At 42.0% G+C, this 17687-nt stretch overlaps 1 protein-coding gene across 1 annotated transcript in view; it reads left to right on the forward strand.

Annotated features, from left to right (window-relative positions):
* Position 1: 1 nt before the first annotated feature.
* Positions 2–17687, forward strand: part of LOC109959620 (amyloid beta A4 precursor protein-binding family A member 1-like) — a gene marked incomplete at its 5' end in the record, with an annotated part of 39383 nt that continues 21697 nt past the window's right edge. Inside the window, 3 exons of the mRNA XM_020599136.1 lie at positions 2–796; positions 14799–14897; positions 15036–15075. Coding sequence (XP_020454792.1) covers positions 2–796; positions 14799–14897; positions 15036–15075 — 934 coding nt within the window. The remainder of the gene's footprint in view (positions 797–14798; positions 14898–15035; positions 15076–17687) is intronic.

Consider the following 17687-nt stretch of genomic DNA (forward strand, 5'->3'; position numbering starts at 1 on the left):
CCCCCCCCTTAGCCACTCTGTGGAAAGGAGCACTGTCTTGGCTGGTGAGAGCTTAGAGATTTTGGATACTGGAATTGCAGATGAGGCCTATTCTGAGCCTTATGATGTTTACTCACTCACTGAGCATGTTTATGAGGAAATCTGTGATGTTCCTGCATCAGATTCATCTGCCACAGATGGAAATGGGGGCACAGAGTCTCTCCAACAGAGGAGGACCAGCTTTCGATTGCTGGACAGCCAGGCAGGAGGTGGAGACTATCACCAGCAGCAGGAGGCAGTGGGTTCCCGTCTGCGCCACTATGATGAACGCTCAGATGGTGAGTCAGACAGCCCAGAGAAGGAGGCTGAGTTTGCTCCTTACCCACGTGCTGACAGCTGTGACCAGGAGGAGGACATTGACAGCATTGTGGCTGAGGTCAAAGAAAGCATAAGCTTGCAGAGTCTTCACCATGCTGCAGAAGACATAGATGAAGAAAATGAGCTACCACAGGAGGATGAAAAGCCCCAGCTTGAGTCTCAGACTGACTCTGACAGTCAACACAAAGTTGCTAACCAAGGGAAGTCCAGAAAACAGGCTGTGAGTCCTTCAGATGAGCCTGTAATGAGGAACAGTCAGGAGAAGAGGGATGCCATATCTCTGGCCATCAAGGACATTAAGGACGCCATAGAGGAAGTGAAGACCAGAACGGTGAGATCTCCTTACACACCCGATGAGCCCAAGGAGCCCATTTGGGTAATGAGGCAGGATCTGAGCCCCACTGCAGAGTGTGACTTTCAGCAATCACTGGGGGGTGATGTAAGTACAGCAGTTTATTATTGATCAAGTTGTACTGGATGATTTGGCTATTGTGTGAATCAGTTGTTGTTTGCATATGAATGTGTTCGCGTACTTTAATCATTTTAGAATTATGTGATCCAAATTACAAAAGTGTCCCCTGCCCCGATCCCCCCCCACACACACCACCTGTACTGGTATCATAGTGGTAAAGCACCATTGATCCTATATACTGCACTATGTAAAGCTAACGGAGCAGAAACACCCAGCGGCCAGTCCATAAGTTTATTTTTTAAATAGCAGTTTCAGAGTGCTGCACAAAAAAATATAAGAAAAAAGACAAAAACAAAATGAAAAAATAATATCAGTTCAAAACATAACAGTCACAAAACAATCTTGACAATAAATATAGGGTAAGGATAATCACCTTTATTTGGCCAAACATGTTAACACACACAAGGAATTTGTTTCCGGTACAGAACCGAGGCAGCCATCTGCGGCGCCAACTCACACCGATGGCTCTAACCATCGGGGGCAACAGGGGGGTTCAGTGTCTTGCCTAAGGACACTTCAACATGTGGACTGCAGGCACCGAGATTTGAACCTCCAACCCTCCGGTTGGGAGATGACTGCTCTACCCACTGAACCCAGATCTAATCCAGGAGCCTCAAACTGCACCAACATCAAATGCCTGAGAGAATAAATATGACAGCGTGTGTAACTGTATGTAGTGGGCTTTGCTCAGCAATTCTGGGGCTGAGCACATCCTGTATAGATACTGGCTGAATACTGAAGCCACATACAAGAACTGTGGACCTTTTGTCCAGAGTACTGCAGCATCTCTTTTCAGAAACGCATCCTCTGATACTTTGGCAAATCCAAAGATCTCATAGTCAGCCATGAAAACTACTGAGACACTGATTTGTGGATTAGTCAGAATAACGAGGACATTTCATAAAATCTCAGTTTTGACTGCTGTAAGCACCACAAAATAAAGTCTTCTTATTCCTCCAACGTGCTGGGATGCAGGTAGAAATCTCCAAATCTATAATAAAAACTGCTCAAAAGAGTTAAAGGAACACTTGATCATCACAGTATAACACCAAGCCAGTTAAACTTCAGAGATATCAATGTCTCTATTTTAACACAAGTGACTGTGAATCAGTTTCACCTACTTTGGTGCAAATGAAAGTGACAACACGTGAAAAAAGGAAATGGTTTTCCATGTGGTCACAACAGACAAATGCTTTCTCCTTATCCTTCCTGATTGATTCTTCTCACTTTATGTCTTGCTGGTAGTGTCCTTGTCACTACCGATAGTATGAGGCAGTACCTGCAGCCCAGTCAGGTTGCACCGGTAGTCCAGATACTCCTCGATGTCACATCCATACGTGCAGTTGCAAGAAGGTTTGCTGTCTCCCAGCACAGTCTCAAGAGCATGGAGCAGATAAAAGGAGACCAGATGTTGCACCAGGAGAGCTGGACAGGGCCGTAGAAGGGCAGCAACCCAGCAGCAGGACCAGTAGCTGCTTCTTTGTGCAAGGAGGAACAGGAGGAGCACTGTGAGAGCCCCACAGAATGACCTCCAGCAGCTACTGGTGTGCATGTTTTTGACCAAACTGTCAGAAACAGACTCCATGAGGGTGGCATGAGGGGCCAACGTCCTCTAGTACGACCTGTGCTCACAGCCCAGCTCCATACAGCTCGACTGGCATTCACCAGAGAATGCCAGAATTGGCAGGTCCACCACTGGCGCATTATTCCCTTGACAAATGAGAGCAGGTTCACACTGAACACATGTGACAGGCTTGAAAGAGTCTGGAGATGCTGTGGTGAACGTTATGCACCTGGAACATCAGAACATGACCGGTTTGGTGGTGGGTCAGTGAGGGTCTGGGAAGGCATACACTGACTGCTGAGAGGTACCAGGATGAAATCCTCGGAGTTACTGTCAGACCTTACGCTGGTGCAGTGGGCCCTGGGTTCCTCCTGGTGCAGGACGATGCCTGGCCTGATGTGGCCAGAGTGTGTTGAGGATGATGAAGGCATTGATGCCATTAACTGGCCCTCTCCATACAGCTCGACTGGCATTCACCAGAGAATGCCAGAATTGGCAGGTCCACCACTGGCGCATTATTCCCTTGACAAATGAGAGCAGGTTCACACTGAACACATGTGACAGGCGTGAAAGAATCTGGAGATGCTGTGGTGAATGTTATGCTGCCTGTAACATCATGGAGCATAACCGGTTTGGTGGAGGGCCACACAGACCTCCATGTCATAGCCAATGGTACACTGACTGCTGAGAGGTACCAGGATGAAATCCTCGGAGTTACTGTCAGACCTTACGCTGGTGCAGTGGGCCCTGGGTTCCTCCTGGTGCAGGACGATGCCTGGCCTGATGTGGCCAGAGTGTGTTGAGGATGATGAAGGCATTGATGCCATTAACTGGCCCTCATGGTCCCTTGAATCCAACTGAGCATCTATGGGACATTAATTATTCCCTTGACAAATGAGAGCAGGTTCACACTGAACACATGTGACAGGCGTGAAAGAATCTGGAGATGCTGTGGTGAATGTTATGCTGCCTGTAACATCATGGAGCATAACCGGTTTGGTGGAGGGCCACACAGACCTCCATGTCATAGCCAATGGTACACTGACTGCTGAGAGGTACCAGGATGAAATCCTCGGAGTTACTGTCAGACCTTACGCTGGTGCAGTGGGCCCTGGGTTCCTCCTGGTGCAGGACGATGCCTGGCCTGATGTGGCCAGAGTGTGTTGAGGATGATGAAGGCATTGATGCCATTAACTGGCCCTCATGGTCCCTTGAATCCAACTGAGCATCTATGGGACATTATGTATCAGTGCATCTGACACCTCCAAGTGTCACCACAGACTGTCCAGCTCATTATTGCCCTGATCCAGGTCTGGGAGGAGATCCCCCAGAACACCATCCGCCGACTCATCGGGACTATGTCTAGACGTTGTCCGGAGTGCACACAGGCACGCAGGATCGTACACATTTCTGAGTCACATTATAAGTTGCGGTGATGAAATTCACACAACTTGGATGAACCTGTGCTTTCAGTTTTTCACTTTGATTTTCAGGGTGATTTTGAATACATGTAAATTTGTTGGTGGTGCTCATGCTGCTCACTCTACCTGAGTAGTGCCCTCTCCTGGAGCAGATGCCAGCTCTAGCTAATTGTTATGGATCTTAAAGTAATCTCATATAACTGTCATGGCCTACGTTTAGGTCATAAGGTGGAGGATAAAGTTCGTCGCACTGTGTTTGAAGAGCTGCTGGAACAATGTGACGTTCTATATTTACAAGAGACTTTTCTTGCCAAGCAGGATTTATGTGGACTCAACTCCTTAGTCCATAATTTCCTCGGCGCTGGAGAGTCTACTACTGACTTTGGGCTCGGTATTAAGCGTGGACGAATTCCTGGTGGCGTGGCTATCTTGTGGTCTAAGAGGTTGGACCCAGTGGTTAGTGTGGTTAGGCTTGATGAGGACTGGTGTATTGCAATATGCCTGACTCTGGATAACAAGGAGCTTGTGTTTTTAAACATCTATGCTCCTTATGAATGTAATCAGAACGAAGAGGAGTACTTGAACAAGCTTTCTTTTATTAGTTCTTTTATACATAGCGACATTTATACAAGCGTATATATTGTGGGTGATATGAACACAAATATATCAGATAAGAATTCTGTTTTTGCAAAGCATATGTTGCACTTTTGTGCTGATAATAATTTGATTTTGTCTAGTAGTGAGTTCCTGCCTAGTCAGAGCTATACATATATTAGTGAGGCCTGGCATACAACATCGTGGCTCGACCACTGTATTTCTACTGCTGATGCACATGCTGCTTTGGCAGATATAGACATTCTATATAATGTGTTCTTTTCTGATCATATTCCTTTGATAGGTGACCGTGAGACTTGATTTTATAACTATTTTAACTCCGTCTAACCATAAACATAAAGGTTTAGACTGGTCCACTTTTTATCCTGAGGTTTGGACTGGTCCTCTCTTTCTCCTGAGGATTTTGCCAGCTTTCGTAATCTCACTGATAAGCTGTTACGTGATATTACGTTACCTAGAGAGGCAGTTATGTGTAGAGATCCTAACTGCACAGATGTTAATCACAAGTCAAATATTTCTTTTATGTATTCTAATATTATCCGGGCGCTGTTGGAAGCGAGTATGCCTTATCACAAAGGTAAAGTGAAGTGCAAAATTATGCCTGGTTGGAGCACCTATGTGGCTGAATTTAAGGCTAAAGCCTGGGAGGCTACAACTTCCTGGGCTCTTGCAGATATGGGCCTATATATAAGTTTTAAAAAGTTTGCAACTGCAAAATATAAATATGCCATACAGTTCATTTTGAAAAATGAACATAAGATGAGGTCAGACTTTGTGGTGAAAAAACTCTTAAGGAACAATATGAAATCGTTTTGGAAGGACATCAAATACATTAATAATAGTAGATCCTCCTTACCCCATACTATTGATGGAATTTCTGATCCTGATAAGATAGCTGAGTTTTGGTGGCGTTATTACTGCGAATTATTTAATTTTATTCCGAGTGAAACTTTTTCAGTGAGTGGGGTTGAGTTTGTTGAATCTTTTAAAACCAATGAAGTTTCCCAAGCAATATGTAATTTGTCTGAAAATAAGGCTACTGGGCTGGACTGCATTTCTGTTGAACATCTTAAGTACGCTAGTCTCAGGTTGTCCCCTCTTCTAGCTATATGCTTTACTGCCTCTGTTATGCACAGGTTTCTGCCTGACTCTTTGATCTCAGTACTTTTAGTTCCTATGGTGAAGGATAAAGCAGGGAAGGTGGGCAGCTCGGATAATTATAGACCTATCGCACTTGCTAATATTCTTTCAAAAGTTGCTGAAGAACTTCTTTTGAGTAGGTTTCACAATCTTATTAGCTCCACTGCAAACCAATTTGGGTTTAAAACTAACCATGGCACTGATATATGTGTATATTTGCACTAAAGGAATTAGTCAGTGTGACAAAGTGAGTGAGAACGCTCCACTTGTCCCTAGGTTAAGTCATGTATGTTTCTTAATGCCTGAACCTGTGTGTTAAATGTTTGATTGTATTTACCAGGTTAATCACTTCCTCATTTTGTACGCTCTCTGATGTCATCAAGGATGTCATAGGGTTGATTGATACCAGGAGCTACTTAATCAGTTGAGGTGGAGCAGCTGGGAGTGTGGCAGTCTAAGTGTAGTGGTGTGCACGTGCCTGTAAGTTGCGTTGAGTTATTTTGAGTTGAGTTTTCTTCAGTTATGTGAAGTTAAACCATTTAGTTTTTGTTTGGCATATGTACTTTGCTGGCACTTGTATAAAATAAATTACTGATTTGAGAAAACCTGATGTATTTTTCGAGTCTGTCTCCTACATTCCTGGCCGCTCAGTGAACCTACCACAGTCAGCAAATATGAAAGTAAAAACTCTATTGTATTCATGTGCTTCTTAGATGCTTCCAAAGCTTTTGACCAAGTAAATCATAGGAAATTATTCCAAAACTGTGTGATGCTCGAGTGCCTAAATATATAGTGAGATGCTTGTCATATTGGTATGCCCATCAGATGATGTTTGTTAGATGGGATAAATGTATATCTGCACCCTTTCAGACCTGTAATGGGGTAAGACAAGGTAGTCTGCTTTCCCCAATCTTGTTTAATTTTTACATGAATGATCTCTCTAAAGAGTTAAATATGTGCAGAACGGGATGTATGGTCGGTGGTATAGTTGTGAATCATTTAATGTATGCAGACGACCTTGTGATTTTTAGTCCCAGTTCAGCAGTTCTTTAGCACCTCTTGAACTTGTGCTCGGTATTTTGAGAACTTCACGATGTTAAGTATAATATTGTTAAAAGTGTTATTATGATATGCCGCACAAACGAGGGTAGGACCCTCGCATTTCCTTCCTTTAAGTTGTCTGGTAATATTTTAACTGTGTGTAATGAATGTACTTCCTTGTACACTGCCCACCTGTGGTGTAATTATAAAAAGGGCAGTCGTCAGAAACTGTCAGTGGCTTATAATGATGCCCTAAGGCTGTTATTGAAAAAGCTTAGATGGACGAGTGCTACCAAACTGTTCGTGTCATCTCAAATTAGTACATTTCCCGCTGTTTTAAGAAACTTGATGTTTAAATTTATCTGTCGCTTGAATGGTTCTGAAAACCATATCATTATATTGTTGACTAATGTTGCTTACAGTGACATGCGTTTCACTTCTGCTCTCTGGAAACACTGGTATGCCTGCCTTTTAAAGGGATAGTAGTTTATGGTTTTCTTGTTCTCGTTTTGTTTATTTTATATTGTTTCTTTTAACTGTTCTTTTATTGTCTGTTTGTTCTAATTTGGACCTTGAGTCTATAATAAAGTGTCATTCATTCATTCTATATTTTGCCACATTCATTTTACCCTCTACCTTTACAAGCCTTCCAGAGCCGGCAGCCGAGAAGCATCCCCACAGCTTCATGTTGCCACCACTGTGCTTCACAGTGGGGATGGTGTGTTTGTGGTGATGTGCAGTTTTTGGTGTCCACCAAACATAGTGTCTTGTCTGATGGCCAAAAAACACCATTTTGGTCTCAACAGACCAAAGAACTGTTTTCCACTTGGCCATGGAGTCTAGTCTCCCACATGCCTTTTGGCTAATTCTACATCTTGTGCTCCTGTACCTCCTGCCAGAGGGAAGAAAGTTGAGGAGACCATGACCAGGGTGTGAGTGGTCAGACAAGATCGTCCTTGCTCTGCTGAGGCCACGGGAGTTGGCCATGGCTTCCAGCTAGGGCAGGGGCTGGCTGATAGTTTTCTGTGCTGACCTTATCACTCCCTGCAGGGCTTTCCTGTCACCGGCTGTACTATCAGCATACCATACTGATGAAATACTGTATGTCAGCACGCTTTCTATTGTGATGAGATAAAAAGTTCTCAGCAGGTTGGCTTCCAGATGACATTTCCGCAGCACTCTTAGGAAGTGTAGTTGCTTCACTGTTGGGCCCTCCTTACCACTGCTTTTGTGTTGGTGGACCATGTTAGATTGTCTGCAATGTGCACCTCGAGGAACTTGAAGGAGGAGATTTTCTCCACACAGTCACCATTGATCAGTAGTCGGGCAGTGTCTCCTCTCACCTTCCTGAAGTCCATCACCATCTCTTTTGTTTTGCTGGTGTTCAGCATAAGGTTGTTGGTTGCGCACCATGCCTTGAGCCTTTAGACCTCCTCTCTGTAAGCCATTTCATCACCTCCACTGATGAGACCCACCGCTGTAGTACTGTCTGCAAATTTGACAATAATGTTTGAGTGGTGTAAAGGGACACTGTCATGTGTGTACATAGGGTACAGACAGAGGCTCAGTACGCAACCCTGGGGAGAGCCTGTGCTGAGTGTCCGGATGGATGAACGGTGGGGTCCAACCCTCACTGTTTGTGGGTGGTCTGTCAAGTTTTTGATCCAGTCACAGGTCAGGGGTGGGAAATGCAGGTCGGCCAGCTTCTTGACTAGGATGTCCAGCAGGATGGTGTTAAATGCTGAACTATGGTCAATGAAAAGTCAAAGCTTAGAGGAAGGCAGTACTTGAGGTGGTGAGCTACAAGCGTCTTGAAGCACTTCATGACTACTGAAGTTAATGCTATCAGTCTGTAGTCGTTCAGGCAGCTTATGGTTGTTTGTTTGGCAACTGGGATGATGGTGGCTGTCTTTAGGCAGAAAGGGATAGTAGCCTGTTCCAGGGAGATTTTGAAGATCCTTGTCAGGACCCTTGATAGTTAGTCAGCACTTTGCCCAGTACCTCATCTGGTCCTGCTGCTTTGTGTGGGTTTACAGCCTTCAGTGCCCTTCTCACTTGATGTTCCTGTAAGTTGAGTGGGAGGGGGGTGGGGGGCATAGGGTCAGAGGAGCAGAGTGGGACCTTCTTGTCTCAAAGTGAGTGAAGAAGTGATTCAGTTCCTTCACCAGCGAGGCTTCAGCGTTGACTACCTCCGACTTATTGCCCCTGTAGCATCCAAGGGAGGTGCTGTAAACCTTGCCACACCTGCCTTGGGTTGTTATCAGCCAGATGATCCTCCACTTTCCTTTTGCAGTCCATCTTTGCTGCTTTAACTCCCCTTCTCAGGTTTGGCCACATTGTACTGATCCTGGTCACCAGCTTTGAAAGCAGACTTGCAGGTATTGTTCTGTATGCCTGCTTCAGATTTGAATAGACTTTGTCTAGCGTGTTCTTCTTTTGGTGGGCGGCCTTATGCCTTGACTGGTTGGGGTGAGTGGATAGAGGAGAGCGAAAAGAAAAAAAGCAGCAAGACACAACAAACAATCAAACACTGGGCAGGTTGTTGTGGCTGGTGACTGTTCATCGGAAACATAGAGCTCCAGAGCCAGGGCTACATGCAGAAAGATACAGGGAGAGAGAAAGAGAGGACACACAGTTAGTGACCCATAATGGTGACATATGGAGGGGAGGAGAATAGAGGAGAGAAACTCAGAGCATGATGGCGCCCCCCAGCAGCTTAGGCCAATAGCAGCATAACTAAGGGAAGCCTCAGGGTCACCAGATCCAGCCCTAACTATAAGCTTTATCAAAAAGGAAAGTCTAATTTTAAAGGTAGAGAGCGTGTCTGCCCCCTGAACTGAGATTGGGAGCTGGTTCCATAGGAGAGGAACTTGGTATCTAAAGGCTCTGCCTCCCATTCTACTTCTGTAGACTCTAGGAACCACAAGCAGACCTGCACTCTGAGAGTGAAGTGCTCTGTTGGGATGATATGACTCGATGACATATGATGGAATCTTGTCATTAAGGGCTTTTATCTTGTCATTAAGGGCTTTGTATTTTAGGAGAAGGATTTTAAATTCAATTATGGATTTAATAAGACGATGGAGCCAGTGGAGAGAAGCTAATATGGGAGAGATATGATCTCTCTTGCTAGTTCCTGTCAGTATTCTGGCTGCAGCATTTTGGATTAACTGGAGGCTTTTTATGGAATTATTGGGACATCCTGATAGTAAATAGTTACAGTAGTCCAGCCTGGAAGTGACAAATGCATGGATCAGTTTTTCAGCATCACTTTGAGACAGGATGTTTCTGAGTTTTGCAATATTGTGCAGATGAAAGAAAGCAGTTCTATAGACTTGGTTTATGTGTGATGTCAAGGACATATCCTGGTCAAAAATGCCCCCCACCCCCTCTTTGCCACCCTCCCAAACTTCACCCAGTATGCTAAATGCCACACAAGGGACAATAAAACTCTGGACCTACTGTATGCAAATGCCAGGAATGTCCAATATACTTCTCACATCTCAAAGCACAATACAAGGTAGAAAGCATGTACAAAAATAAAACCCAAAAAAAAGACTGCAGCAGACAAATGCACAGGAATTAATTGCGGGAGTAATATTCTTGTTCTTGATTTCTCTCAAGTGCTATGTTTTGTCTTGTTTTTTAGGTATCTTTGATTTGCTTCTCGGAGGTCCTTATGGTGTTTGTTGTTCTTGTGATGTTTTGTTTGCTCTATTGATTTGATTTTGATTTGATTTGATTTATTCTTTCAAGCATATAAAACAGTTGATATAACAACACACATTTTTACACACAATCCAATATCAATTTGCTTATACCTAGTACATGCTTGAATGGAGTAGGAAGAAGTCAGACTTATTGCTGCTGGAACACTGGAATTTCCCCAATGTGGGATCAATAAAGTCTTACCCTACCATACCATACTACAAATGTGGCCAAAACATCACAGTAAACATTATTATTATTATTAGAGTTCTTAATAAAGATTCCAAAAATACAAATACTAGCTGTAAGTTATGCTATGTCTTTCATATTTGATTTTATCAAACCTACTGTAACACATACAAGCAACATGAAAGTGGTAGTGAAGCCAGGGGTGTTGTCTGAATACAGCTACTCCCACCTACTGGTAGGGGGAGTTATTCCTGTCAAACAGGTGCAAGAGCGTACGTGTCAGTCGGCTGTTGGCTGTAGTCTGTGTGGTATGCTCAAGTGTCACTTTTTTTAGCCTGACTGGCCCAGACAATGGTACAGTGAGGCGGCCCAGCAGTCGGCCTTCGTTGTTGCCAGTTTTTTCTCATTGACTTGGTGTGTCTCTGCCTTTAGTCATGTGAAATTCTATTGTTTCCTCCTTCCCTCCTGTCATCATCCCCCACCCCGCCTCCCAATGACTTATTCAGTAAGGGTTAGATAGAGAAAGGTAAAGGGCAAGACAAGTTAAATAATTCAGTGAAGATCCAATAACAGAATGCTTTCCTGTTTACAATGATGGCAGTGATGAGAACATGCCTCTACCCTGTGTGGTTTTAACACTTCTGCCTTAAATTGAAATCTTAGTTTCATGTATCCACAACATATACTATAAATTTAATGACTACAGTTGACATGACATCACGGTGTCTTCAGTGTGCCACCAGAAAGGCAGTGACACTTAGCCTGTTGATTCCATGATGAATCCTGATACTTTGGTGTCACCTGAGCAGTTAACTCTGTCTGCAGACATTGCTGTTGCATTTAACCACGCATTGCCACTCTCAGTGCTAGCTCTTGTTCGCATTTAGCTGGGCTAGTGCATTTACTCAAAGCCATGGAAAACTTCTGGATGTATCAAGTAGAAAAGTTTGAAGAGGAACAAGCTAATCAGGAGCAGCAGACTGACCAACACGATGGAGATGAGGTGTGGACAGCGTGAAACATTTATTTAGGTTTTTCTATTGGTGTGTTGATGGATTATATTTGTAGCAGTGGTGATATCATTTGTCTCAATGTTATGTTTTTAAGACCAGCTATTTTATTTCACAGCCTTTTGTGAATTCAAGACCAAGAGTGGTGCAGTTAGCTAATAATGTTTGATCCCCATCTTTTGGAAATCAAGATTTAATTGTTTTAACTTTTTAAACAGATATACAGACTTTCTGAATTTCTTTATATCAGTATATCAAATTACTACAATTATTTTAAAGACCCTGCGATGGACCGGGGACCTGTCCAGGGTGTACCCTGCCTTTCACCCGATGCCGGCTGGGATTGACTCCAGCCCCCCAACAAACCCGTTGGGGACTGTGCGGTATAGAAAATGAGATGAGACATGAGATTTTAAAGAGTCAAAAGTAAAATTTTTAAAATGTAGAATGGTACCATTCATAGGGTATTATATTTAATACACTACTAGAATATTATTACTTATGCATTAATATGTAAGTAGCATTTTATTATTGTAACTGGTGACAGTGGAGTTATTTTTTCTACTTTAGAGTTGTAAATAATTTTTGAAGTGAAAAGAAATACACCACCTTTCCTCAAATGGCTAATGCATTGTTACCTTTTAAGTTATGAAATGGGATGAGACAGGAATTGAAAGGAATTGTGTAATTGTGGCATGCACGAGGGTTTAAGTCAGTAATATGTATGAAGTGATAAAAATGAAATTTCCATTAAAAGGAATGATAATTCATTTAGATCACTTCTTTTAAGGACACCATTACAGTGCATGGTTCTTTACTGTGAATTGTATACGAGCACCATTTGTTAAGTGAATATAAAGTCATGATATTGGGATAATGTGCATAAAGAATCCAGGGCCACTCTGGGCTGCTGTCATGCGAGGCCGATGACATCACTGACTACATTGTGATTAGTGACTTGATCTCCTCAGTCAGGATATCAACAGGCCCTTAGAGACTTGATTCACCACAGCATGAATTTTAGGGCAAGAAAAGCTGTCAACAAGATAAACAGGTAATCAGAGAAAAAAAAACATACAAATCTGTGAGACACACACTGCATCTCAGGACCTGGACTAATAAAATTAGAACTATCTACATGAAGATGTGACACTTGAGGGAAGTGAGAAAGTGTGCTTTTAAACCCAACATAAGAAATAGAATGCAGCAATTAAAAATATTAAAAGCAAGAAACTGAACAACACACTGTACAGGTAGACTAAAGTAAAATGTAGGTACTGGCTTAGCCAAATGTAACAGATTTAAAATACAGAGCTTTTGTGAGCCAGAGGCTGCAAGATGCTTCCTACTGGTCTGTTTCTGTATTATGAGATGAGTTGTCCTCGCCTCTACACAGAGGTGATACATTGTGCTGTTCTGCCTCAAAGCTGCCATTTGTCCCATTGTTGTGTCTGTGCACCTTTTCAGCTCACCTCATCACAGCTTGTGTGTCTGATACTTTCAGACTCTGAACAAATGAAGTAAATTGTGTTTTGTAACAACTGCTCTTGATGTTGGCTGTGTGAAGTGCTTGTGATGATTTTAGCAGTCGTGTCTTTCTGCGTTCTGTTGGCATTAAATAGGCTCTAAGGTGGGTTTCACATTTCTACAGTTTGGGTACATCCCACTTCTTTTATTTGGTCATTTCTTGCTCCTCACATCTGGTTTGACCTGGAAGTTGTTCCAGGTCTGTTATCTCAAAGGATGTTTCAAAACACTGATTTGTGTTTTTAAAGAGAATATTGAGGAGAAAGGAAGGAGCCATGATCAAGGATTGATGAGACCATCTTTCACTGAAGTCTTACACTGCACTGACTAAAGCTGGGTATCATTCCAAAATTTTCAAAACTGGTACTGATACCTTGACTTTGATACCAGTTCCTAAATGATACTATTTTTTAATACCAATTTTATAAAATCAGTTTTAACAAAAAAGACAAACAAATATATAGTATGTATATATATAATATATATAGTATAAACAGTATATATACACACACATGCACAACACACATAAATTACACATTTTGGTGCAGATCATTAGTTTTATTTTTCAATTGTATTGCATTTTTGTGCACTCAAAGCAGTTTCATAATATAAAAGCTAAACCTGTTTACCACAACCTTAAGTTGTCATCTGGTCAGTGATAAATAAATACAGAGTGCAGATTTAAGATATTCAAGGAAAGAAGAATATTAAGTAAGTGTGCACCCTTATTGGTATTGTACAATGCATATATAGGCAAATCCAAACTCCATATCAACAAAAGTTGCTACACAACTCTAAATTCTGACTGACAGCTATGCCAGCTGAGCTGCAGACATCAAAAATGCACATAGCTTCAGTTCAGATGGAAGGACATCTTGTTTCTCTACAAACATTTCCAAGTTTCTTTTTCCCTCCTATCTTTTCCTTACATTCCTCCTTCCATCTTCAGAGGGACAAACATGCAAGGATTAATTGATTAAATTACAGACAACTAGAAGACAGTGAAGTTAAGGGAATTGAGGTGCAGCCACAGATGAACATTTAATAACTTTTGTGCTGAGTTCACCGCAAGGAGACTTGAAATAATGTATTGAGAAGCACCCACAGATATTGCACCTAACAGCCCCGGTAACCTGGAAGGCAATGGACTGACAAAGAAAAGTCACAAAGTCCACACACTGCTGTTTTCTGCCCTAGAGTTCCTTATTTGCTAACAACAGGAAGGAGAACTAAAAGACTGTTACATCTTAATCTCCAGCAGGCATCACTATTGTTTGCTGAATATGGTCCAGAACAGCCTGAGAAAAGTATCACCCAGAGAAACTGTCTTTGTTGTTTTGGCTCCAGAGCAAAAACAATGAACAGAAAGACACATAAAACCTCCTCAGAGCTGAAGAGAACTGCAGAGTTCAAGTGCAGATCAGGGCATCTTCAGTAAGCTAGTCTGTGATGTATCAGCGCGTGCTCTCACCCTTACAGTATGTAGCAGTGACTCTCCAGCTGTCGCACATCACGTTTTAGTCACACAGTTTGACTTAACAGCTGTAGTGATCAGAGTCGCTACAAATACTTCACCTGTTTAATGCTGACAGTATACAAAATAAAGTTTTCTGTAGAGTTCCATTTTGTTCATTCATTTGGGGTTTATTCCGCAACACATGGTACATTTGCATTAAAAGTGGTGCTTGGTTCTAAATTAAGGATTTCAATTCACAGACTGTATTTTGTGCCCATTCCCTATTCTGTCCTTGCAGTCTCCTGGTTCAGGCTCACCCTCTCCTCCAGGAGCAGAGTCATCCAGCAGACACCTGCTGCAGGATGACAGCTTGGAATCTTCTCCCTCCAGCAAAGAGGTGTGTTCAGCATTATACTATTCATTTGGTATTCACTGCCCTGCAATAACTGCCCTGTGTCTCATTTTCTACTTCTCTGCATCAAGTTGAAGTAAAGTTGGAAAAAGTCTTAATAGTCTCCTTTCTTTTTATTCATAGTCTAGGAGAAGCCTTGCATCCTTCCCCACATATGTAGAAGGTAAGTGCCTCTGGTGCACAGGTTTACAAACTGTGAAGGAAGAACTGAAGGAGAGGCATGACAGGAGATAGTGTGTGAGGTGAAAGGGACCGCTGCATACTGGCTTTCTGAAAAAAAAGGGTAGTTAGTTATTGTAGTTTTTCTGATAAAAAAAAAAGGGTAGTTAGTTATTGTAGTTTGACCGCTCACAAGCATAGTCAATGGCTGGAGCAGCAGCAGCGACTATGACACAGCTCAAAGGTAAGATTGATGAACTTAAGGTGTTTTTCTTATCATAACATCAAACTATCAAAGTCAAGAAGGCTGCTAGTGTGTGATTGTTTTGAGGGCCCATTAATTGGTCACATTATTTAGTTAATGGTGGTGGTACTGAAATAAATGTGGTTGAGGTATCAAATGAGTTAATTTTTTGTAAACAGTGGGCCTAATCATTAAAACGTATTAAGGCACACAATTCAAGTACAGTAAATATTGTAGTGCATGGAGTAAAATTCAACAGTCAGTAGATCTTGGTTATGTGTTTTAGGTGAAAAAGAGATTATGGTTGTTGTAAATAAAAGCAAGAGCCACACCTCAGCTGGTTGTGATGGGACTAATAATGCTATTGTAAAAATGTGTTAGATTTCCATATCAACAGTGACTTCAGAAAGTGTTCAAAGGTACAGTAGATGTGGCTCAGAGCAGGTCATCCATTATAACAGGGTTGGCAGTTCTGTCCCCAGTTCCTCTAGTCCACATTCTAAAGTTGTTCCTAATGGCCCAGTCCATCCTCTCCTCAATACGGTGCAGTCGTCCTGCTCCATCACCACCAGTGTGTGAGTGTGTATGTGAATGGGTGATTGAGAGGCAAATTTGTAAAGTGTGTTGTCTATTAAGGTAGAAAAGTGTGATTTAAATGCAAGATCCCTTCATTTTTGCACATTTTATTGTGTATTAGATTTCATTTTAATTGAAAAATAGACATATTTTCCTATCAATCTACAATCAATAACCCATAATGATGATGTGAAAACATGTTTTGAGAAAATTTTGTAAATATATTAAAGGATAAGCCGGTCACTTTATATATTAACAATATTTTCAACAATCTCCATACTGAGACTAAAAACACCAATGAATTACCTCTACTCAGGTTAATATCTGTCAGCCTGTAACCTGGATTAGCTTGTTCATTTGTGCCACAGACCTTCACTGTTGCTCAAAAACTATTAAAAACACATCAGTGAAACACACTGCTGCACTGGGTGACATGTTTCCAGACCTGCATATTTGTTAAAAATGTTCCCCCAAAAGCTTCAAATGATGATACTGGCCTTCAAATACTGAAGGCCAGTATCATTATGTGGACACAAGATACAGTAATGTTTATGTATTAAACATGGTTTAGAGCTGGAAAATGATTAATGATACTAACTTCATTTTATGGTTATATATTGCTCTAAACTACACACTGTTTGTTAGCTAGAAACACAGATGGTAATGTTTTTTAATAACCGTTAACTGCGACTGTAAATGCCAAATCACCTTTTCTGCCTCTTTTTATGGTTGTGTTACCGTAGGTGAAATGCCAAGATCATTGCCTGGAAACCCAGACAGAAGCTTTAAGTCACATAAGCACTACAACACCAACATGCTCACAAGCTTTTAGCAAAGAGAATCAGAGCACCTGGCCTATATATTCAGTGTTTGCTACTGTATATTGACTCTCAGTCCCCAGTGATTCTCTGGTAATACAGAACTTATTGAACTGCACTGCTGATCTAAGCCTGCAATGTAAATCAGTGATTTCTCTCAGGGACACACACCGTCATGTTTCTATTATCTCATGCAACATTACAATGTTTTACAGTCATTTCCTTGAGACTAATCCCTCACCCTGACCTTAACTGTAACCACTACTTGCCTAACCCTAAACTTGTGTGTTATTTCGCCTGACAGTAACGTAAACCTAACTTTATTTGAAAAAGAAACTACAGTGGGGGAAATAAGTATTTGATACACTGCTGATTTTTCAAGTTTTCCCACTTACAAAGAATGGACAGAATCTACAAAAAATTCCCGAAAATCACATTGTTAGATTTTTAAATAATTTATTTCCAGTTTATTGCATGAAAAGTATTTGATACAATAGAAAAATAGAACTTAATATTTGGTACTGAAACCTTTGTTTACAGTTACAGAGGTCAGACGTTTCCTGTAGTTCTTGACCAGGTTTGCTCACACTGCAGCAGGGATTTTGGCCCACTCCTTCATACAGGTCTTCTCCAGATCTTTCAGGTTTTGGGGCTGTGGCTGGGCAACATGGAGTTTCAGCTCCCTCCATAGATTTTCTATTGGGTTCAGATCTGGAGACTGGCTAGGCCACTCCAGGACCTTGAAATGCTTCTTACGGAGCCACTCCTTAGTTGCCCTGGCTGTGTGTTTGGGGTCATTGTCATGCTGGAAGACCCAGCTATGACCCATCTTCAATGCTCTTACTGAGGGAAGGAGGTTGTTGTCCAAAATCTCACGATACATGGCCCCATCCATCCTCTCCTCAATACGGTGCAGTCGTCCTGTCCCCTTTGCAGAAAAGCACCCCCAAAGCATGATGTTTCCACCCCCATGCTTCA

Source organism: Monopterus albus, unplaced genomic scaffold, assembly GCF_001952655.1.
Source record: "Monopterus albus unplaced genomic scaffold, M_albus_1.0 scaffold40.1, whole genome shotgun sequence".
Classification (NCBI taxonomy): domain Eukaryota; kingdom Metazoa; phylum Chordata; class Actinopteri; order Synbranchiformes; family Synbranchidae; genus Monopterus; species Monopterus albus.